The sequence below is a fragment of the Nicotiana tabacum genome, chromosome 8 (genome assembly GCF_000715075.1).
Source record: "Nicotiana tabacum cultivar K326 chromosome 8, ASM71507v2, whole genome shotgun sequence".
NCBI lineage: Eukaryota > Viridiplantae > Streptophyta > Magnoliopsida > Solanales > Solanaceae > Nicotiana > Nicotiana tabacum.
In genome coordinates, this window is record NC_134087.1 from 17,620,075 (window position 1) to 17,644,224 (window position 24,150).

General features: G+C 38.1%; 1 protein-coding gene across 6 annotated transcripts in view; it reads right to left on the reverse strand.

Annotated features, from left to right (window-relative positions):
* Positions 1-540: 540 nt before the first annotated feature.
* Positions 541-24,150, reverse strand: part of LOC107780328 (DExH-box ATP-dependent RNA helicase DExH14) — a 58,566-nt gene continuing 34,956 nt past the window's right edge. For 5 of the 6 annotated variants that reach the window (XM_075219036.1, XM_075219034.1, XM_075219035.1 and 2 more), the window contains 16 exons: positions 22,743-22,831; positions 22,479-22,569; positions 22,210-22,359; positions 21,921-22,112; positions 21,761-21,826; positions 20,526-20,681; positions 20,250-20,393; positions 17,292-17,359; positions 17,047-17,212; positions 16,871-16,933; positions 16,471-16,566; positions 16,149-16,316; positions 3,490-3,660; positions 1,519-1,668; positions 1,320-1,451; positions 541-926 (listed from right to left, as the gene is read on the reverse strand). In XM_075219036.1, the coding sequence (XP_075075137.1) occupies positions 852-926; positions 1,320-1,451; positions 1,519-1,668; positions 3,490-3,660; positions 16,149-16,316; positions 16,471-16,566; positions 16,871-16,933; positions 17,047-17,212; positions 17,292-17,359; positions 20,250-20,393; positions 20,526-20,681; positions 21,761-21,826; positions 21,921-22,112; positions 22,210-22,359; positions 22,479-22,569; positions 22,743-22,831 (1,977 nt within the window). In that variant the 3' untranslated portion in view covers positions 541-851. The remainder of the gene's footprint in view (positions 927-1,319; positions 1,452-1,518; positions 1,669-3,489; positions 3,661-16,148; positions 16,317-16,470; positions 16,567-16,870; positions 16,934-17,046; positions 17,213-17,291; positions 17,360-20,249; positions 20,394-20,525; positions 20,682-21,760; positions 21,827-21,920; positions 22,113-22,209; positions 22,360-22,478; positions 22,570-22,742; positions 22,832-24,150) is intronic. The other variant, XR_012693888.1, reaches the window with a different exon arrangement.

Consider the following 24,150-nt stretch of genomic DNA (forward strand, 5'->3'; position numbering starts at 1 on the left):
ACTATCACACTTAAGCGTGTGGAGTTTGACAAATGAAGTACATGAAGATTACCAATGACTTTCGTGGGTGAGGAAACAACTAGTGAGTCCCATTGTTTATATTAAATCCGAGAAAAACCTAACTTTTATAGTGAATGATTTTATATATATGATGTTATAGAGATGTCCGACCTTAATATGATATCCGCATGAAATAAAACAGCTTATATCGAGTTCTGTCGTTTATATATCCAGCATCTCTCCCGTCATTTGCCGATGTAGTATTTGCCAAGTATTTTATGTACACTCCCCCAGGGCTTCTGTGACCTACTATAGATCTGTTATCCAGTACTTGAAACTCGCTTGTGTACTTTGTTGAATAGTAACTATTTTAGACAGTAATTAGAAAAAAACAAAAGGATGTGCTGGAAAAGTTGTTGGATTCATATGACTTCCAACAGTATCTTGATGCATATTTGTTTAACTGCATCTACGTGAAAAGCAAAAATGAAGTAGCTGATTAGGAGAATGTTGGCTAGTAGCTGCACCTGGGAAGTAGTCTAGTTCCAATCCTGCTTTTTTTTTTTACTTTTGACTTTTTGAGCTGTACATAGTTTTTACTTGGTAATGAAAATTTTGTTTACCAAAAAACAAAACCCAAAAAAAGAAAAAAAAGAAAGAAAGATGAGGATCCATTGCTCAAAAGGTATTACAAAGCAATACTCAACAATGTTTCATTTCTAAAGAAGCCATTAGCATACCTCTAATGACTGATGGGAACATTGCATTTCAATCTGGAGTTTCTATACAACAGCAGCAGCAACAACAACTGTGCCTCGGTCCCATATGGAGTTGCTATAGTTTGTCCGAAATTATGCCAATCCTTCGATCGAGTATTCTTGCTCAAACCCAAGATAACAATCCGATACTAGAATGAGCTTTATCCCCTGAAATTGAAAATACCCAATATTATGTCTCAACTGAGGAAGAATTATATCTATTATTAGCAGAGACAGAAAAGGGACATGTTTATTTTTCCCTTTTCTGGGGGTAGGCAGGTGGGAGGATTGTATCTTGACTCCCAAAATAAAGAAGGCAAACAGGTCATCTCAAACTCCTAATAGCTAACCTGCTATCAACTTTTCTTTTTGGTTTGTGTGGGGGATATGGGGCAGGTGTTTAATTTCTCAAAGGCCATTATAACAAGGAAGTGACTGCTAAGCTACTGGGACATCGATTCTACTAGAAGAGGGGGAAGCAACAGCTCACAGGAGTACTGAAAGCTGGCAGGTTTAGTGAATATCAAAACAAGTACGTTTATTATATCAATGGATATGAACCTGGAAATTGGTCAGAACGGATGGCAAATCCATGTTTGTCTGCAAACGACCAGAGAAAGACATTCTCTTCAGAGCATACAGTTCACTTGCCGAAGTATTACAAAGGACTAACCACCAAGCTTCATCTTTTACCTGAAAAGACCAAAATGTTAGTGTCTTTGGGATGCTCCAGGATACAAAGCAAGCAGAAGCTCAATACCTTTGGATATCGTGGGGTAAAAGCTTTTGCTGTTCTTCGCTGAGTGTTCGCATCTTCCAATCTAATGTTCAAGGTAAAAATCTTGCCACCATTAGATTCCTTCTTCTGAATCTTTAGTCGAACTTGAATCCGAGGGAAGTGCTGCATATCCTGTCCAAACAGTACAAGTATGTGAATCAGATCTGCAATTAGTATACATGTTACCACAAGCATAGATTTTCCGTACTCGCCATACACAGTACATGAGCAGTTTATGACAAATAAAACACACACATTAGGACGTGCAACCATTAGAGTATCGGTACAAAGTCTACTTCATTAGCATAAATTAAGAGATCCTTTGATTTCCTGAGAGGAAACAACAGGAGGGCCCCAAAAAACATGGAAATTATTCTCAGGGATCGAGTGAGAGGCAGTAAGGAAATTTTGGAACTCATAACAAGAGGGAAAAACAGAGTCTGTCTAAAGAAAAGCTCTAAAACGAAAGTGTGCAGTTCCGGCCCCTTCTCCGCGCTGAGTCTCGAGCTCGAGATTTGAATTTCTTCACAGTAGTATCCCCATTGACTTCTGCTTTACTAATGACATAATTGGCTTTGTTCCAAAATTAAGTCTTTCAGCATCAAGTTGGCACAACAAGTGGAGAATACTACTTCAACAAGGTTCTGCTGAAGACAATCATTTCCATTGAAGACATAACTAAGTAAATAAAAGAGTGCTCTCTCTAACCGCTAAAGCTTTAAGAAGAGATGGTCACACAATTCAACATGGTATCAGAGAAGGTAGATGTTCGGGTTCAAATCTCACCGTCATCCATTATCAATAAAGGATTTTCACGTACTGGACCCATGAAAAAGAATTACGCCCGCACATGAGGAGCGCGTCGAAGACATAATTATGTAAATAAAGGTGTACTTCCTCTAATAGTTTAAACTATTAGATGAGATGGTAACATATTCAACAATGTCCTTCCATATGCTTGACAATGTTCCCCATATATCACTATACAGCCTCATTTACAGAGATGCATATTCACAATGTGATCTATAGCTAAGGACTGACAAAATAGGAAGCTACTGGTACACATTCATACTAAGCTAAGAACTAAACCAAGAAGCCTGACAGAGGAAAACTGTAGTTACAAAGAATTAAATGGACTAAGAATTAGAGCAACTCACATGCAGGTAGCCCCTCTTTCAACTTCGAAAAATTAGTTTACCAGTCAAAATAGATTAAGTGATTTATCAAAAAAACCCGGGGGGGGGGGGGGGGAGGTTAAGGGGTTCAATCAGTAGGATCAGAAATGTTCCCCGACAGTTCTGATGATTAAGGATGTATCAGAGTTTGGATCATGATCATGAGATACTGAGTTCCAGTGTTTTTCCAGTTAACCAAATATGTTAATGTTTGCTATGATCAAAATGGATAGGTTAATGAAGCTTGAAACCTTTTCCCAGTTTAAAAGTTCAAGCTTCATTGTTTTTTTAATTCCGGAAGAAATCACGCGTATGGACTGTCCTGGTACCTCATTTTGGACCAATTTCAGCATGTCTTTTCAACACATACCCCAAACTGTCCTGCTACCTCATTTTGGACCAACTTCAGCATGTCTTTTCAACACATACCCCAAACGTAAATCCATAATGTTTAAAACACTAAAACAGTGAGATTATTTTTTTTAAAAAAGGTCTTTTTCTTTCTAGTTTTCCCCAAGGTTATGCCTATACCTATCAAGCAGCTATGTCTGCAGTCTAAGGCTGAAAAACCATACAAATAGACGTGTTAAAATTAATTTCTGAAACATGCCTTCTATATGTTTCTTCTATAACACTCTGGACTAAGTTCTACTCATAGATGATCGATGCATGTTCAAAACAAACATTCTTAGGATACAAGCAAATCAATAATTTTTCAGTGAGAGAGTAATGATGATTTTTGCAAAACACCACGAACTACTAAAACTAATTAGAGCACCTGATAGAGTCTCGAGGCAGCTGAACTCCCAGTGATAGCTGGCAAAGATTTTGAAGGACAATCCAACAGCTGCTGGATACTAGCAATACCTTTTTTATGCAATAAGCTGACTAGATCATCAGTCATGCATGGTAACATCCAAAAAGGAGAGTCCCTGTCAAACCACAATCCCTGCAGATTAAACAAAGACATCAAGGACACAGTACAGTTGCTAATGACCTAGTTTATAATGAAGGGAAAAATTATGCAAGAATACCAAGAACCTGTCTAAAACCACCATTCAGAAGATATTATAGGCGACCAATCAATCAACTACCCCTTGATCCCAAACTAGTTGGACTGGTTATAAAATCATCTGTAGCTTTTTCATCTCTATTCTGCCCCATTTCGTTCAATACTTATCGATTGTCTTCTAAAATGGAATAACGGTTTTCTAAAATAAAGATTCTCCAAATCTTGAACTTATTCCTACGTGCAAAAACAAATCTTTAACCGAACAGAAAACTCCTAGCAAATGCTAGACCAGATCTAAGCGTAACAACAATGAACTTTTAATCCTAACAATTTGGCATCTCACCTATATAGATCATTTGCTTCCGTCCTATTCACATCTAAGTTTTCCATGGGTTCGAGAAAAAAAATTCTTTTGAGACAACTTTCTCTTTATGTAATTTCTGCCTACCTCATATCCTTTTCACACCATCAATCATCATAATTATGCTATTCTTGAAATTAATGCATATGGAGGTTTAGCATGAGGGGTGTTCATAAAAACCCGAAAAACCGAACCAAACTGAAAAGCAAACCAAACCGACCAAAAAACCGATACTTTTTGGTTTGGTTTGGTTTTGGTTTTGAATTTTAAAAACCGATCAAATTTGGTTTGGTTTTGGTTTTAATCAGAAAAAAACCGAACCAAACCGACTATAGGAGTAGCTATTTCAAATTTATTATTACACCTATATATATGTATATTGTTATACAAAGTTTCAAAAAATTTATGGTAAATGTTAATAGTTTGCACTTTTAATATAGTTCTTTACCTTTACATTCTAGTTTGATTGGTAGTTTTCTTTGTTTAGTGTAAGAATCCATTTCGTGTTAAAAATATTGAGTCCTTAAATTATTCATCACTATTTGATTCAATTATCATCAATATATTTTGGTACATAATAGATTTCTCAAAAGGGTAATTGATTTGATAGTGTTACATCGAAAACGTAGTCGCCGGAATATGTGTTTGGTAGTGTATGTCTTATATTTAAGAAAAAAACGAAAAAACCGAAAAACCGACATAAACCGAATCGAGAAAAACCGACTTAATTGGTTTGGTTTGGTTCTAATATTTGAAAAATCGACTTACTTGGTTTGGTTTCTTTTTAGGAAAAAACCGATCCAAATCGAACCATGAACACCCCTCATGACATAGTAAAATCATTTCAGTGTTACTTGGACCATCGGTTCGATTTATCGTTTTCTAATCTTTTCCAGTTTTGTATGACTACAGATCCATCTTATTATCCTCATTTCTCTTACTTTTTGGATGACAGAGTGCCCGAGTCAGCTTGCACGCATCTCTATTGTATCACGGGGTGCTTGCTACTTCCTACCAGCATAGGTACCCGGTAACTTTACCCACCAAGGCTTAGGCAAATGCCAAGAAATCGCCTAGTATTGTTTTTGTCTTCGATGGGATTTGAATTTGAGACCTCATTGACAACTAGATAATATCCGCATTTCTACTACATTCATCTTGTTGATATTGGACCTAGAGGACTAACATTCACTCCCATGTATCATAATTAGTCTCACAACTGTTTTAGAAATTTATTTTCAAAATGGTTGGAAAGAAAAGAAATACTAGCAAGTTTGTGCACGGCCAAATTTTGGTGCGTAATACTGATCACAAATAAATTTCCAATTCAGATACTTCAGTACTTTCACTTGATCTAGATATAAGAATTAGTGATAAGCTGGATACAAACATCTACATAGTGATAAGCATATGTTTCACGTTCAAATAATTTACAGAATGCAATAAAACAGAAACATGCTAGACATCCATTAAGACAACATCAGTAGATAGTAGGATGCTACTCTTATAAGAGTATTTTATCAGTAAAATTAAGGAGTTGTTTGGAAAGCCAACTAGGAGTTGGATATTGGTGTCATTGGATGTAATTACACAATTTGACATGTTTGTCACGCCAAGTAATTACTTGAGCTGCATGGAATTGGTTGTAATTGGAGAGGTGTAATTACACCTCCAATTCTCAAGGGAAAGGTGAGAATTGGTGGTAATTACATTGTGTAATTACAAGGTTAATTTTTAATTTCTTTTTCTTTTTTAAATTTATTTCTTCATAATTTTTTATTTCCATTATTTTAATTTATGTTTTAATTTTAAAATATATTTTTCTTTGTACATTATTTATCTTCTATTTCTCTACATTTACTTTTTGTGATTCCATGTAATTGCTCGTATATTTTATTTTTTATTTGTTCTATATTCTTCATTTAGCGTAACTGCGTTATTATTCTAGTTTTTGAAACAACACCTCCTAATATTAGAAATAATGAGTGATGCCTTTAAAGTAGAATTTCGTTGTTGAATGAGGTTATAAACTTATGTTTCATAATCTTAACTTGTATTAGAACTTATTTTATTATGTTAGAATTTAACATATGTTATATAATTTTATTTTATTGTTTTGGATTTTAAAATTGTGTTATATTTATGGTTCCTGTTAGATATGTACATAATGTAGTCTTGCCCCACATTGGAATAGGAGTAGTATGTCCTTGTATAGTATAGCTATAAATAAGGACCTCTTGTATTGTATTAAACACACAATATCAATATATCATATTTTCTCCCGTGCCTTCTCACATGGTATCAGAGCTATCGTGAGAGATTTATAACTGTGCATAAATTCCAGCGATTCCGGGAAGTGAAATCAGTCACCGGAACCCTTTTTTCCGGCGATTTTTCAAAGTTGTTTTGCTTCTGCTTTGTCTCGGTCAGTGTTGTGCAAAATCCAACAGTACCACAAGAGTAGTCACTGTCCGGCGACCAAACCCCAGTGAAAATCTCCGGCGGTACTATAGCTGTCGGAAGAAACTTTTCCGGCGAAGTTCTGACGTCGCGTGGGCCACCTTGCGGCCATTGTTTGGTAACGACTCTTCAGGACAAATTGTTCCCCTTGCAATTCTGAGCCTACCCATCCAGGTTACACCAAATTCCGACTACTTTTATATTTTTCCGATGTGAACAGTGATTTCAGAAGTGGATTGCCGGCCATTTTTTGAAAAAGTTTCTTCAGAACAGTTGGGTCGTCTGGTAATTCCGATCCTACCCTTACTGTTTTTATTTCATTCTGACCACTATGAATTTTTTCCGGTTGCTACAGTATTTCTGGCATGAACAGTGTTTTTCACGCAGAAACAGTGTTTTCTTAGCGATTTCTTCAGTTTTTCCAAAGGAGTTACTAATTTCCACTATTTCAAGTTAAACCCTACTACTATTAATTGTAGCGACATGGGAACCGATACTTCGAATAGTCGGATGGTTTCTTTAGCGGATTATTTTGAGTTTCTTCAGTACAAAGCAGGTAAGCAGACATCTTCTGAGATAGCTTCCGTTGTTCAAACAGGTGATAGCGTGACTTGTGTCTCTTAATCTTCATCCTCTGAGTCTTGGGTCATTGATTCAGGTGCATCGGATCATATTTTTGGTAACACATCTCTTTTCACTACTATTTCGTATTCTCAATCTCTTCCAAGAGTCACAATGGCCAATGGGTCTCAAACCATGGCAACTGCAATAGGTCAAGCAAGCCCAATTCCTTCCTTACCTTTAGATTCAGTTCTTTATGTCCCTAATAGTCCTTTTAATCTCATAGTTGTTAGTCGCCTAGCCAAATCGCTTAAATGTGTCGTTTTATTTCTTGATGATCATGGTTTTATTCACTACTATTTCGTATTCTCAATCTCTTCCAAGAGTCACAATGGCAAATGAGTCTCAAACCATGGCAACTGCAATAGGTCAAGCAAGCCCAATTCCTTCCTTACCTTTAGATTCAGTTCTTTATGTCCCTAATAGTCCTTTTAATCTCATAGCTGTTAGTCGCCTAGCCAAATCGCTTAGATGTGTCGTTTTATTTCTTGATGATCATGTTTTTATACAGGAATGCAGTACAGGGAAGATCATTGGTACCGGGCGTGAATCAAATGGACTTTATTACCTTATCCTTTTTAAATCACATGGACTCACATCTTGTCTTCCATCACCAACTTGTCCTGTTACTGATTCACCAGCTTTATTACATAAACGGTTGGGACATCCCAGTTTGTCAAAACTTCAGAAAATAGTACCTGGTTTATCTCACTTGTCAGCTCTAGAGTGTGAGTCATGTCAGCTCGGTAAGCATACTCGCTCTCATTTCCCTCGACGTATTGATAATCGAGCAGAGTCACCTTTTACTTTAGTCCATTCAGATGTTTGGGGTCCTGGTCGGGTCAGTTCTACATTAGGATTCCGCTACTTTGTCAGTTTCTGAAGGTGTTGGTTTATGTTTAGTCAACAATGGCATGCCAATTGGAAGAGTTGGTGGAAAGAGTTGGTGTGGATGCTAGGAGGAAGCTTCCTCCTTTGATGTCACCAATGACATCAAGAGGAGGTCTTTACCTCTATAAATAGATGCACTCCTTCATTTGTAGAAACCATCCCAAAAATAATACAACACATTGTAGTGAGTAGAGAGTTAAGAGAGAAATTCTCTTAAGTGTAATTGGGAACTCTCCCCTTCCTTTGTTAATATTAAAAAGACAACTGTTCTCTGGTGGACGTAGGATTATTTTGATCCGAACCACGTTAAATCTTGTGTTCTCTCTTTTACGTTTCCGCTAACAATTGGTATCAGAGCAACAGGATTCTTTAACGATCCAAAGAGGAAGAACAAGCAAAGATGAGTTCCATGAAGTTTAAAATTGATAGATTTAGTGGACGCAACAACTTCAATATCTGGAAGATCCAGATGATGGCGTTACTGCGGAGGGAAGGTTTAATCCATGCTATTGACGGAAAGTATCCTAAGGATATATCAGCTCCCGACAAGGAGAAGATTGAGGATGCATTGAGTGCAATCCAACTATCCCTTGCACCTAACGTGCTTTGTGAAGTGAGTACGGGTACCGAAGAGACGGCCAAACAGTTATGGGAAAAGCTAGAAGGGCTATACCAAGACCGATCAGTGACAACAAGGATGTTGTTACAACGGCGTTTTCACACATTTAAGATGGGGTCAGGTACTTCGTTACAAGATCATTTAGATGCGTTCAATAAACTTGTCATGGACTTACAGATTGCAGGAATTAAAAAGGAGGAGGAGACGCTTGCATGTGCTTTGCTATTTTCATTGACTTCAGGATATCGTGATATTGAGAATTCAATGATGTATAGCAAGGAGCCTATCAAGCTTGAGCAAGTGCGGCAGGCACTTAACTCTAGTGATGTGCGGAGGCACATTGAAGGAGATAGAGATGACCAGGCAAGTGGCTCTTTGTGAGAGGCCGGACTAGCCAACAGGGAAAGCAAATCAAAGCACAGATCAAAGTCTCGTGTGAACAAGAAGAATACAGAGTGTTGGGGTTGTGGCAAGAAGGGGCACTTTGAACGAGACTGCCCAATGTCAAAGTCCAAGAAAAAGGCGAGTGCATCCACAGTTGAACAGGTACATGATTTTGATAATGATTATGTACTAACAACATCGTGTAATAATAATAGTAGTTATGGAAACAAATGGGTGTTAGACTCTGCTTGCACTCTGCATATGACGTTCCGAAAAGACTGGTTTAGCAGCTATGAGAAAAGTGGAGGAACCGTAGTAATGGGCAATAATGCAACTTGTGCAATAGTTGGCATTGGCTCAGTTCGGGTTCGCTGCCATGATGGAGTCGTGAGGACTATTACACAAGTCCGTCATGTTCCTGATCTGAAGAAGAATTTGATCTCCCTGAGTACTCTGGATGAACAAGGCTACAGGTACATGAGCGAAGCAGGAACTATAAAGGTGACTAAAGGTTCTTTAGTCATGCTGAAAGGCAAGCTGGAGAACGACCTTTACACATTGGCCGGAAGCACCATTGTTGGCTCTGCAAATGCATCTACAGTGCAGTTATCTAATGATGACAAGGCAAGACTATGGCACATGAGACTGGGTCATATGAGCGCACGTGGACTGGAGATGTTGAGCAATCGTAACCTTTTGGAAGGTGAGAAGATCAGCACACTTGACTTCTGTGAGCACTGCGTTCTAGGGAAGCAAAAGAAGGTCAGCTTCAGCACTGGCAAACACAAGACAAGAGGAGTGCTAGACTACATCCATTCAGATTTATGGGGTCCCTCTAACTTCCATCGAAGGGCAAAAAGAGGTATCTTCTCACTTTTATTGATGATTTCTCACGAAAGGTTTGGGTGCATTTTTTGAAGGCAAAAAGTGATGCTTTTGAAGCATTTAAAGAGTGGAAGATTTTGGTTGAAAATCAAATGGAGCGGAAAATCAAGTATCTTCGCACAGACAATGGCTTGGAGTTTTGCAATGAAAAGTTTAATGAATTCTGCAAGGTTCATGGGATCTCAAGACATAGGACTGTCAGGCATACCCCACAGCAGAATGGAGTTGCCGAGAGAATGAACAAAACTCTTCTTGAAAAGGCTCGTTGTATGCTCCTACAAGCCAAAATGTCCAAAGTATTTTGGGCTGAAGCAGTTCACACTGCTGCTCATATTGTCAATCGATCTCCAGCATCGACAATTGACTTTAAGACTCCGAATGAGGTATGGTCAGGTGAACCCTCTAACTATTCATACTTACGAGTATTTGGGTGTCCAGCTTATTATCACGTTAATGAAGGAAAGCTTGAACCAAGGGCTAAGAAGGCCATATTCGTAGGGTATGTGGATGGAGTAAAAGGGTACAAACTTTGGTGTTTGTATTTACTCAAATTTATAGTTAGTAGAGATGTCACCTTTGATGAATCCTCTATACTTAATCCCCGTAAAGTTTCCGTGGAGTTTTCAGGAAACAAGAACGACGAGCAGGTGGAGCTTCCGGTGGAGCTTGCCAAGGAAAAGGATCAAGAGACTCGGGTTAAAGATGAGTCAGAAGATGTAGACCTTGAAGAACTTGCTGTCAATGAACCATACACAATTGCGAAGAGGAGGGAGAAGAGGCAGACACGAGAACCGGAACGCCTTATAGATCAAGCAAACTTGATTGCATATGCGTTCGTAGCTGCACAAGAAGAGATTAAGGATCTGGAGCCCTCCTCGTATATTGAAGCAACTTCTTGCAAGGATGCTGTACAATGGCGGTTAGCCATGACTGAAGAGATGGAGTCTCTTCACAAGAATCAGACATGGGTCTTAGTGAAAAGACAAAAGGGGAAGAGGACAGTTGGATGCAAGTGGGTCTACCGAAAGAAAGAGGGAATTCCTGAAGTGGAAGATGTTAGGTTCAAGGCGAGATTGGTTGCAAAAGGATTCAGTCAGAAGGAGGGAATTGACTACAATGAAATTTTCTCTCCAGTCGTGAAGCATAGCTCAATTCGCGTGCTACTAGCATTGGTTGCTCAATTTGACTTGGAGCTTCAACAGCTTGATGTCAAAACTGCTTTCTTACACGGTGATCTAGAAGAGACAATCTATATGGATCAGCCTGAAGGTTTCCTAGCTGAGGGGAAAGAAGATCACGTATGCCATCTGGTAACTCAATGATTTATTTACTGTTGTATGTTGATGATATGCTTATTGCTGCTAACAACATTACAGAGATAAATGCTTTGAAGAAACTGTTGAGTAAGGAATTTGACATGAAGGATTTAGGAGCTGCAAAGAAAATCCTTGGTATGGAGATTTCAAGAGAAGACGGTGTTGTACATCTTTCTCAGAAGAGGTATATTGAAAGGGTTCTCAAGAGATTCAATATGCATATGTGCAAGCCTGTCAGTACACCATTAGCTCCTCATTTTAAACTTTCAGAGTTACAAATGCCTCAGTTCGAGGATGAGGTGGAGAATATGTCAAAGATTCCTTATGCAGTTGGTAGCATTATGTATGTTATGGTATGCACACGTCCAGATATTGCTCAATCTGTAAGTGTGGTAAGTAGATACATGTCCAGCCCAGGAAAGAGGCATTGGGAAGCTGTCAAGTGGATATTGAGATATCTCAAAGGAGTTTCTGGTGTTGGTCTGACCTTTCGAAAAAGTGGTGGAGGTATTTCAATTCTCGGTTATGTAGATTCTGACTATGCAGGAGATCTTGACAGAAGAAGGTCCACAACTGGATACATCTTTACCCTCGTTGGCAGTGCCGTTAGTTGGAAGTCGACTCTGCAGTCGATTGCCGTTTTGTCTACGACAGAAGCAGAATACATGGCAGCAGCGGAGGCGGTGAAGGAAGCTATCTGGTTGAAAGGTTTAGTAGCGGAATTGAGTTTGGTTCAGCTGGAATCAACTCTTAGATGTGATAGTCAGAGTGCTATTCATCTAATGAAAAATCAGAGATTTCATGAGCGCACTAAACACATTGATGTCAGATTTCATTTTATTCGAGATGTTGTTGAAAAGGGAACTATCAAGGTCGCGAAGGTTATCACAAACGATAATGCTGTAGATATGTTGACCAAGATAGTCCCACTCGCTAAGTTTGCACACTGCAAGGACTTGGCGGGGGTGTGCATCAACTGATGCAACTCCGAAGAGAACAGTTGTTAGGTGGAGGTGGTATGTTCAACAATGGTTTGATTCTTCTTGTTTCTTACAACGGGGTTGCCCAGTAAGCTTAGAAGTTTTGGCCAGAGTTGTTCACACGCACGCTCGAAACGCAAGCCAAGGTGGAGATTGAAGGTGTTGGTTTATGTTTAGTCAACAATGGCATGCCAATTGGAAGAGTTGGTGGAAAGAGTTGGTGTGGATGCTAGGAGGAAGCTTCCTCCTTTGATGTCACCCATGACATCAAGAGGAGGTAGTTTGATGTCACCAATGACATCAAGAGGAGGTCTTTACCTCTATAAATAGATGCACTCCTTCATTTGTAGAAACCATCCCAAAAATAATACAACACATTGTAGTGAGTAGAGAGTTAAGAGAGAAATTCTCTTAAGTGTAATTGGGAACTCTCCCCTTCCTTTGTTAATATTAAAAAGGCAACTGTTCTCTGGTGGACGTAGGATTATTTTGATCCGAACCACGTTAAATCTTGTGTTCTTTCTTTTACGTTTCCGCTAACAGTTTCATTGATGACTATTCTAGGTGCACCTGGATATTTTTGATAAAAAATCGATCTAAGTTGTTTTCTATTTTCCAGACCTTTCACGCTAAAATTCAAAATCAATTTGGGGTTTCTATTCGCACATTTCGTAGTGATAATGCCCGAGAGTATTTGTCTTCCCCATTTCAGCAGTTTATGAAATCTCATGGGATTAGTCATCAAACATCTTGTCCGTACACATCTCAACAAAATGGGGTAGCTGAAAGAAAGAATAGACATCTTATTGAAACTGCTCGTACCCTACTTATACAATCTCATGCTCCGTTGCATTTTTGGGGGGATGCAGTTCTTACATCTTGCTATCTTATTAATCGTATGTCATCTTCAGCTATCCAGAACCAAGTTCCATTCTCTGTCATGTTTCCCCACTTACCTTTGGTCTCTCTTCCACCTCGTGTCTTTGGAAGCACTTGTTTTGTCCATAACCTTACTCTAGGAACAGATAAGTTAGCTCCCCGTGCTCTTAAGTGCGTATTTCTTGGTTTCTCGAGAACGCAAAAGGGGTATCGATGCTATTCTCCTGACCTCCAGCGGTACCTTATGTCCGCTGATGTTACCTTTTTTAAAACTCAATCATACTTCACAGGTCCAGGTAATCACTTAGATATTTTTGAGGTACTACCAGTCTCTTTTTTTGGAGATTCAGTCACTATCTCCCATCCACCTTCCTGTACATCTCCAGCTCCACCATTTATAGCTCCAGTTCCATTATCTATAGGTCTCGTTCCTCCACATAATCCAGTTCAACCTTTTGCAGCTCCGTCACTCTTGACTTATCATCGTCGTCCACATCCAGCATCAGGCCCGGGTGATTCACGTCCTGCATCAGATTCTGCACCTACTACGGACTTGTCTCCTCTTAGGCAACCAATTGCACTCTGCAAAGGTGTACGGTCCACACTTAATCCTAATCCTCACTATGTTGGTCTAAGTTATCATCGTTTGTCGTCACCTCATTATGCTTTTATATCTTCTTTGTCCATTGTTTCTATTCCTAAGTCTACAGGTGAGGCACTATCTCATCCTGGATGGCGACAGGCTATGATTGACGAGATGTCTGTTTTACATGCGAGTGGCACTTGGGAGCTTGTTCCTCTTCCTGCAGGTAAGTCTATTGTTGGTTGTCGTTGGGTTTATGCAGTCAAAGTCCGTCTGGATGGCCAGGTTGATCGGCTTAAGGCTCGTCTTGTTGTAAAAGGATATACTCAGATTTTTGGGCTTGATTATAGTGATACTTTCTCTCCCATGGCTAAAGTAGCATATGTTCGTCTTTTTTTTTTCCATGGTTGTTGTACGTCATTGGCCTCTTTATCAGTTAGACATTAAGAATACTTTTCTCCACGGTGATCTTGACGATGAAGTTTATATGGAGCAACTACCTGGTTTTGTTGCTCAGGGGGACTTTAGTGGTTGTGTATGCAAATTACGCAGGTCATTATATGGTTTGAAACAGTCCCCTCGAGCCTGATTTGGTAAGTTCAACACAATTATTCAGGAGTTCGGCATGACTCGTAATGATGCTGATCACTCTGTGTTTTATCGGCATTCTGCTCTGAATCTGTGTATTTATCTGGTGGTTTATGTTGATGATATTGTTATTACTGACAACGATCAGGATGGTATTACTAATCTGAAGAAACATCTCTTTGAGCACTTCCAAACTAAGGATTTGGGCAGTCTGAAGTATTTTCTAGGTATTGAGGTTGCTCAGTCTAGCTCAAGTATTGTTATTTCACAGCGGAAGTATGCCTTAGACATTCTTGAGGAGACTGGAATGATGGGTTGTAGACCTACTGACTCTCTTATGGATCTGAATGCTAAGCTTCTGCCTGGACAAGGGGAGCCTCTTAGAGACCATACGAGATATAGGAGGTTGGTTGGAAAATTGAATTACCTCACAATGACTAGACCTGACATTTCTTTTTCGGTGAGTGTTGTAAGTCAGTTTATGGATTTTCCCTGTGATAGTCACTGGGATGCAGTTATTCGTATTCTTTGGTATATAAAGTTAGCTCCAGGCAAAGGATTACTATTCGAAGATCGAGGCCACGAGCAGATTGTTGGGTACACAGATGCTGATTGGGCAGGATCACCTTTTGATAGACGATCTACATCTGGATATTGTGTTCTAGTAGGAGGAAATTTAGTCTCGTGGAAGAGCAAGAAACAGAATGTAGTTGCTCGATCTAGCGCCGAAGCCGAATATCGGGCCATGGCTATGGCAACGTGTGAGTTAGTTTGGGTCAAGCAGTTGCTCAAGGAGTTAAAGTTCGGAGAAATCAGCAGGATGGAACTAGTGTGTGATAACCAAGCTACTCTTCATATTGCCTCAAATCCAGTGTTCCATGAGAGGACTAAACACATTGAGATCGACTGTCACTTTGTCAGAGAAAAAATACTTTCAGGAGATATTGTTACAAAGTTTGTAAAATCGAATGATCAACTAGCAGATATTTTCACTAAGTCTCTTACTGGTTCTCGTATTAGTTACATGTGTAACAAGCTCGGTACATATGATGTGTATGCACCGGCTTGAGGGGAGTGTTAGATATGTACATAATGTAGTCTTGTCCCACATTGGAATAGGAGTAGTATGTCCTTGTATAGTATAGCTATAAATAAGGACCTCTTGTATTGTATTGAACACACAATATCAATATATCATATTTTCTCCCGTGCCTTCTCACAGTTCCATTTTACTTGTTTTAGTAGTGTTGACTTGTTATTTCACATTGCATGTTGTTCATTTTTTAGTTAGAATTGATAGATCAGTTTTGTCAAACATGTGAATAATGTTATGGCATTATATTTATAAATATTAATTTATTTTATCAAACATGCATTTCATGATGTTCTTACAAAATGTATGTTTTTAGTTTTTATAATTAATTAAACTAAATATAATTAATTTAGTTTGTATATTTCTCTCTATCTATCTATGATGAGTTTAGAGAGAAGATGCCCAAAAAGGGAACTCATTAGATAAAAAAGGAAAAATAGCAGGGAGGCTCTTATATATATATATATATATATATATATATATATATATGTCCTTTTGTTTCAATTTATGTGAACCTATTTGCTTTTTAGTCTGTGCCAAAAATAATGACCCATTTACTTATTTGGAAAAAATTTACCTTTGCAATGATTTATAGCCACACAAAGTATTTGTGCCTCATTTTACACCACAAGTTCCAAAGTCTTTTCTTTTTTCTTAAACTCCTTGCCCAGTCAAATAAGTTCATTTAAATTAAAATGGAGTATATAAATAGTAGTCCATGTTACAGTTAATAGATAAAGAAAGCTTTGCAAGCAGTAGAAAGACCTGCATGACCATTTGCAACAGATGCATACAGGTAATGGTACTTGACAGCCATCCACTATTAGCACAAATATCTATCATGGCCTGAATAACACGTATACTTTGATCCAGCACAGACTTCAAGTCTGTGACATAATCGCTGATTGGTAGCTCTGATTGGGAAAAATGAGCCTGCAAAACAGTGACATGTTTAAGGAAAAAGAACAAAAAAATTATTATTATCACATGGAAATAACACCCCCACCCCAGTGACGAGAGAGAAATGAACAGAAAACATCCTGTTGATGTTAAATAGAAACTAGCAGCCAAAAGCCAGAACCCCTACCTGAAAGAGCAAATTTGCTTTCACATGAGGGTCATCTAGGCGACTGTGGTCGACAGCATATGGAACTTTCTCTGATAATTTTTCATTGTAGTTTTCCTGGTATAGGGAAAAATAAGCAGACAATGAGTACAATAGACCAGTAAAGAAGCAGTTGATGCATAGTTTTGAAATTTCAAATCCACGGGCCATTTCTTAACAGAATGTACATACTACTTTTGGTTTGTAGATCAAATAATTTACAAATGTCAGCAACAAACAGGACAAGCAATGTTCTTAGCCTACTTGTCAAAACAAGCAAGTTATATACAAGTAAGGCAACAATAAAAGCAATTGAATGAGTTGAAAAGCAACAAATTGTTCAGAAACAACTTCCGTCAAATATATATGTTCAGAAAATTACCTCATTATGCCTCACGGGGAGCTCATCGTATTCTGAAGCACCAGATAGTATTTGTAGGAAAACCTAAAGTAAAAGATAAACAGGAATACCAAGAAATATATTTAATCTATGTATGCGTAAAATCATTTAAGACAAAGAAATAAGCTTTGAACATCCACGTTAGGTGTTCTACGAACCTCGAGAGATGTATCAGGTCCTATTTTTGAGCCAAACATTGATACAGTGGTGTACTTGAGATAATATTGAGATGCTATTGAGCCCAACATCAGTGGTTCGACACTATCGTCAGTAATCTTGATGCATCCACTATCTTCTAGATCCTCAAATGTGCTTTGCACCAAGCTGCTTAAAAAATAAGGTGAGTACAAACAGAAATATCCTAGAAATTCTATTTCAAGAGTATGTAGTGCTTTCATTTTACCTAGACAAATAAGAATTTAGAATCCCAGGTTCTGCAACCTCTAAGCCATAATAAGCTGGGTTAACCATCTGCCATAAAAAACTCTGTGATTGGCAAACATAATAACTTGCAGGGAAAGAGTAGTACATCATTTTTTTTTATAGTTCTTCAAACATAGAAGATAGTCTTAAAAACATCATCTTACTCAAAAAAAAAAAACATCATTTATCAATAGTGATGCATTAGTAGATTGAAGCGAAAATGTAATTTCCTGTCATTCATTTTATTTAAGTGTCATGTCATCTCTCCTTTATCTTTTATTTTATTTTATTTTGTTTTCTGGTAACATCCTTTTTTTTTTACCCCCATTCCCTTCCCAGGGACCATCGTGCCCTCCTACTGTTCCCTCTTGGTGTCTCGAACCACAAATCTAATGGTGGGAGATAGAGGGGGCCTTCACTAGGGTAAGACTTTGAACCAAATTCCGATTATGCCCCACAGCGACTCCCCACAAATCAAGTAAATTTCTGTTCACTGCAAAGGGCATCTAAACAGGCAGTATACAGAAATGTAACTATTCTCTTGTCCTTTTGCATGAGATGGAACATACTACACATGCAACATCCAACTGGAGAGGCGGAAGGATGCAATGAGTAGTACTCTAGTTTTGATTCTAAAATAACCTTATCATTTGTAAAAAACTAATAAAACTTGCCGCAGCCCAAAACACAAGGTCTATCTAGTTAAATAATTAATAAACAGGTCTCTTCATACTGATTTTCTCCAGGAAATAACATACAGAGTAGGCAATGGCTCTCATGTAAAATTCTGGGAGGACAGATGGATTGGTAACACAACACTGAGAGAATCATATCCTGGGTTGTATCAGATAGCTAGTCATCAGAATTCATTGGTTGCTCACAACAGGGAGGGGAACACTTGGAATCCTCTATTCAGAAGAAACCTCCAAGACTGGGAAATTAATGATCTGCTTCTACTATTATCCACATTGGAAGAATGCAAAATTGAAGAGCATCAACCTGACAGACTCATCTGGGGCAACTCAATAGGAGGAAAGTACACAGTCAGGCTATAACCTCTATGTTCACAGAATGGGATGCTTGAGGGCTGGCCTTGGAAACAAGTCTGGAGGACTAGACAACCACTCAAAGTATCTTGCTTCACCTGGTTAGCTCTCAGAGAAGCTTGCTTAACACAAGATAACCTAAGAAGAAGAGGTATTGTACTAGCTAACAGATGCTATCAATGCCAGCAAAACTCAGAGAGTGTCAACCATTTGTTTCTTCATTGCCCAATAGCAGGTGACATCTGGAATTTCTACTCTATTTTTGGCTTTGCATGGGTGATGCCTTTCCACATCAAAGATGCATATGTAAGTTGGATTTTTTGGAGAGTTGATAAAGCCACCAAGAGGATCTGGAGAATGATCCCAGCTACAATTTATTGTACTAGCTAACAGATGCTATCAATGCCAGCAAAACTCAGAGAGTGTCAACCATTTGTTTCTTCATTGCCCAATAGCAGGTGACATCTGGAATTTCTACTCTATTTTTGGCTTTGCATGGGTGATGCCTTTCCACATCAAAGATGCATATGTAAGTTGGATTTTTTGGAGAGTTGATAAAGCCACCAAGAGGATCTGGAGAATGATCCCAGCTACAATTTTTTGGTGCTTATGGAATGAAAGGAACCGCAGATGTTTTGATGGAATCTCAACTCCATTACACTCTTTAAAAGCTACTCCCTCCGTTCCAATTTATGTGAACCTGTTTGACTGGGCACGGAGTTTAAGAAAAAAATGAAGACTTTTGGAATTTGTGGTCCTAAACAAGTCCAAATGGGGCCCAGAGTATTTGTGTGGTTATAAAAGCTTCTCATTAAAGGTAGAGTTGTAACTTTAAGCTAAATTGTTACCAAATTTAGAAAGGGTTCATTCTTTTTGGAACGGACCAAAAAGGAAATAGGTTCACATAAACTGGAACAGAGGGAGTATCTGTTTAGTTAGCCTGTTTAGTTGGAACTTCCATACTCCTGTTAATCGTGTGGATAATTTTTTTGGATTTTGTTAGCTCCATCTTAGCTTAAACATTGTACAGGAGCTAATTCAGTGTCTCCTTAGACACTGTACACTTTTGTCATCTATTGTAATTTGCATCTTCTGGATGCCTTTAATACAATCTCTTACTTTATCAAAAAAAATAAACAGATTTGCGGATTAGCTATTACTGTCCCTTAGGAACTGATAAATTTTTGACACGAGCTGTTTCAACTTGAGCTTTGACAAGACTTGGCTACCTGGAGTAGAACTCAGATGCTCCTTATTTTTAACTCTTCGATGGCACAAGTCTATCAGCAGTAAGCGGTAAAGCACATCAAACAGGCACGTGCTTTTCTTGTGCAACTATAACTGCTGCTTGAATACGTGTGTTCCTTTTTGTCTGCTTGTTGATTACAACAATATAGATCTTAAAGGTCACAGTCCGAAACAAATCCTCATACTAGTTCAAATAACAATACGCTTGATACAATTGAAATAAATCCTTCACCCACCACATATTTTTTCCAATTCCAATTGTTAGATGTTTGCAATGGTAAGTTAGCAAATAACACTTACCTTCCGAAATAGACAACATAAACAACAGATAATGGCAACAGGGTCACACTCTTAAAGCTCTTGTATTACTATTAAGTCTACCTCATTTGAAAAGACTCATTTCATTTACTGGACTTCCATTTATATGGCACTTAACTGCTGGAGACACAACTTAGTTCATTACATATTTAGAAAATTCATATTAATATGTTACATTAATGAGTAACCCATATCAGATTTGCAATCAAACAACATACTTATGATTACTAGCAGAAAGAAAAACATGCATCAAGTAGATTGATGCAAGATGGAAAATTTGGAGCAACAAAAGCTAAATTGCCTGCCCTAAGACCATCAAACCATACCAATCTACGGAATAAGTAGGTCCAAGTGAGATAATGCACTGCATCCTCTTTATGACAGATTGTTCCCGTAACGATCTCAGCATTGATGTGGTCATGCAATTGCTCTCTCAGGCTACTTTCAACTGGGAATGGTTCATACAGAAACTGCAAAGAGAGCACATTATCTACGTGTTGGGAAGAAAATGCACAATATACTAGGCACTTAAATAATTGAAAGAAAGAAAAAGCAACATTATAGTCAAGATAAATTATTCAAAGAAAAGAAATATGGATAACCTTTTTATAGAAGCTCTTCTTGGGTTCATGAACAAGAATAACAGCTTTTCCATGTTGATCATATTGTGGACGACCCGCTCGACCCATCATTTGTAATATATCAGTGATTGGGAAATCAACATATCTTTTTGCCTTCCCATCATAGTACTCTGTTCCCTGCAGAAGGATCGATATATTTTAGACACCAAAGATGGTGTGCATCTTGAGGACACATGAAAAACTTTGATTGTCTTTTTTTTTAGAGGTAATATATTTGTATATTAACAATTACAATGTGAAATGCAGGAAGACACTCCTAAATCCTTTTCCTTCGCACAAGGATTCTAAAACATCAAACAAAGATTCATGATCTTCTAAATACTTTCCTTTACACCAAAAATAGAAAAGAACTAAACACTTCATTTGAGAAGAACTAACTTTGACTGTCATTAAAAAACATAAAAACACAGTTATCTGTTAGGACGAGCAGATTATACTCATCGAAGGAATGCAAGGAGAAGAAATATATGTATCTACTCCCTTTCTTTTAATTTAGATTAAGTAGTTTGACTCGGCACGGAGTTTAAGAAAGAAAAAGAAGACTTTTGAAACTTGTGGTCCTAAAAGCTTAAGCGGTAAAAGCTTTGTGGGGCCATGATATTTGTGTGGCTATAAAAACTTCTCATTAAGGGCAAAATGGATAAAATGAAAAGTTTAAAGTTAAATTGTTTCCAAATATATAAATGTGTCATTCTTTTTGGAACGGACTAATACGGAAAGTACCTCATCTAAATTGAAACGGAGGATGCATTTTTTTAAGAGAGAGAAAGAAGAAAGACTTTAAAAAAAAAAATTGAATTGAAAAAGACTTCAAAATTTGGCTATTGCAACAAGCAGATAAAAAGGAGATGTCCTATTACGTATATCAAAGTTGAACTTTACAAAAAAAGACCCAAAATATTCCACAGAAATAAAGGAGAAAAAGAATTTAGGGACTTCAAATAACCTTCAAAATTTTAGTTACATGAAAGGAACTCCATTTATTAGTAAGAAATGGATTAAAGTAAGTTTAAAACCAGTAAAGTGAAATGTGATCCAGTATACAGCATATCTGTAAGAATGCGATGTAACAAATAAAGCTGAAAAAAATGACAATAAGCCCATGGTAGCGTGCATTGCAAAGGGAGACGATATTATAGCATTCCTGACTTTGACCAAATTCTGGAAAGCGATTAAGACTACGTACAGACACGTACCTTAATAATAACCAAATGTGCAGGAAGGTTTACACCCCATGCTAACGTACTTGTACAGACCAACACCTAGAAATTTGCAGCCAAAATGACTCAAATATAAGCTTCAATTTCAGCATATTATTGCTCCTACAGATCTAAAATTTTCAGATGATATAGTTGCCTGAATCTTGTTGTTTGCAAATAATTCCTCGACCAATGATCTGTCTTTATCATTCAGTCCAGCATGGTGCAATCCAATTCCAAATTGTAAGGTGTGCTTCAAGTTCTGGTCTGTGACTTGAGAAAGAACCATCTGAAGTGCATCTTCTGGCATGTTTATGAACTGCCTCGGGTGCTCATCTGAAGCTGCAAACTTTGAATTCAGAAAGAAAACATAACAGATTAGTTACCATTACTACGAGATAGAAAAATTTAGATAGATACAGTTCAAACGTGATTTGTTATCTCACCTGAATAAGGTCCAGTGCCGTAAGCCTTGTTTGGCGACGAGATGAGACAAAGATTAGAACTGGTTTTGTTGGTGAATGGGTACATATAGCAGCATATGCGGGCTTGTTCATACTATTCATCCTCGGGCAGTAGAACTTCCCAGGATATCCCTGTTAAAGGAAAGGATTCACAAATCACTATTAAAGCATGATAATAGTAGGTAAATATACTTAAGTCTACTTTGATGATGATGGTCCTTGGGCAGCTTATAATCAACAGCTCCACTTGCCTGAATATGAACTTCAAGAGGAACGGGCCTCACACTTGGCTTGAAATTGAAGAGACCATTTTCATCAACACCCAACCAATCAGCCAAATTACTGGGTTTGAAAAAGCATGAAAGAATGTCATTTAAGAGTTAACAAGATAAAAAGTAGTAACCTAGCAATCTATTGCTAAAACGGAACAATCAACAAAGCAAAAACTCCATGAAACCCATTAGCGCGTTTGTACATAAAAAGAAGAGTAAAAAATATAGCAATAAAACACATACTGTGCATTCGCTAATGCTGTTGACAGGCCAACAAACCGAACTGAGCGCTCTGTTTGAGAAGATATGTATCTCATCCTTGAGACAATAACCTAGACCCAGAAAATCCAGCATTAGACATGATCAAGAGATTACAATATAGTCAATGAATCAAAACCACGTGAGGGCAACAGATCTGACACAACCAAGATCCTGAGAAAAATATCCACTGATTTCCAAAAAGGCTATTTTCCTTGCTGATAACAAATGGACTTTGAGCCTAACTCAACCCAAAAGCTTGCTCATGGGGTGAAAATTTCCCAAAACCATATAAGGATACAACCATTTCCTCCACCAATGTGCGATAATCTAACACCCCCCACGCCAAGGCCTAGTTAACTGGAACGTGGACAATATAACATGAGTCCAACATTAGGTAAACTAAGAATAGGAATGGGCCTGGCACATATACCATATGTAATAGACCATCCAATTAGTAATATTGTTCGTGTTGGGCCTGGGCCCACCACGGCTTTAAAATGCGTCATTAGTGTCTAAGGCTTGCTTCTTTTATATACCTAGCATGCTGATGTAGTATTTGCCCATTGTGTTAGGTACACTCGCCCTTAGGAACTCAACATCCTTGCTGAGGTTTGGCCCCACCATCATCACAAAGATGTAGGATTTAAATTCAGTTGAACAGTAGGTTTGGCCGACCATCGCCCAAAGCTACATGCGAAGTGTCACTGATACCATGATAAGAAATGGACCTTGGGCCTAACTCCACCCCAAAAGTTAGCTCATGAGGCAAGAATTTCCCGACACCATATAAGGAGATAACAACCATCTCTCCACCAATGTGGAACAAAACAAACATTACATCCTTCCAGCCAATTCACACCTCAATGGAGTTTCTTAATAGCATCCATTTCGAAATAAAACAGTTTCCTTAACATCCTACCAAACATTATGTACTTTCCTGAAAAAATTCTCCAGATTTTGGTATACAAGCTTGTATGCAGGGGTTTCCCGTCATATCAAGAAATTAACTCATTCAGGGCAAAACATGGTATCATGGATATTGATAGCAAAGGTTAAAAGTAAACTTCAACGAGGTCAAGGGAGCCTCCTTATTCAATACAATTCGAACAAATTGATGCATGGGAGTGAATTGGTAAATGCTAATCATTTGTTCTTGCAAAAACAAGAGATGTCGTGCACGTTTTTTAATCTTTTTTGGGTTATGGGTGATGCCTAAGAATTTGAAACAAACTTTATGTAGATGGAAAGTCTGGAATGCTCTCTCTCTCTGTGTCCTTTGGGCTACATAGAGGGAGGGAATTTATGCTCTGAAGGAAGTATAAGACCTAATATAGTTAGATTTAAATTTTGTGCATCATATAGATGACTTGATGGAGTTTGTTAGCTCCCT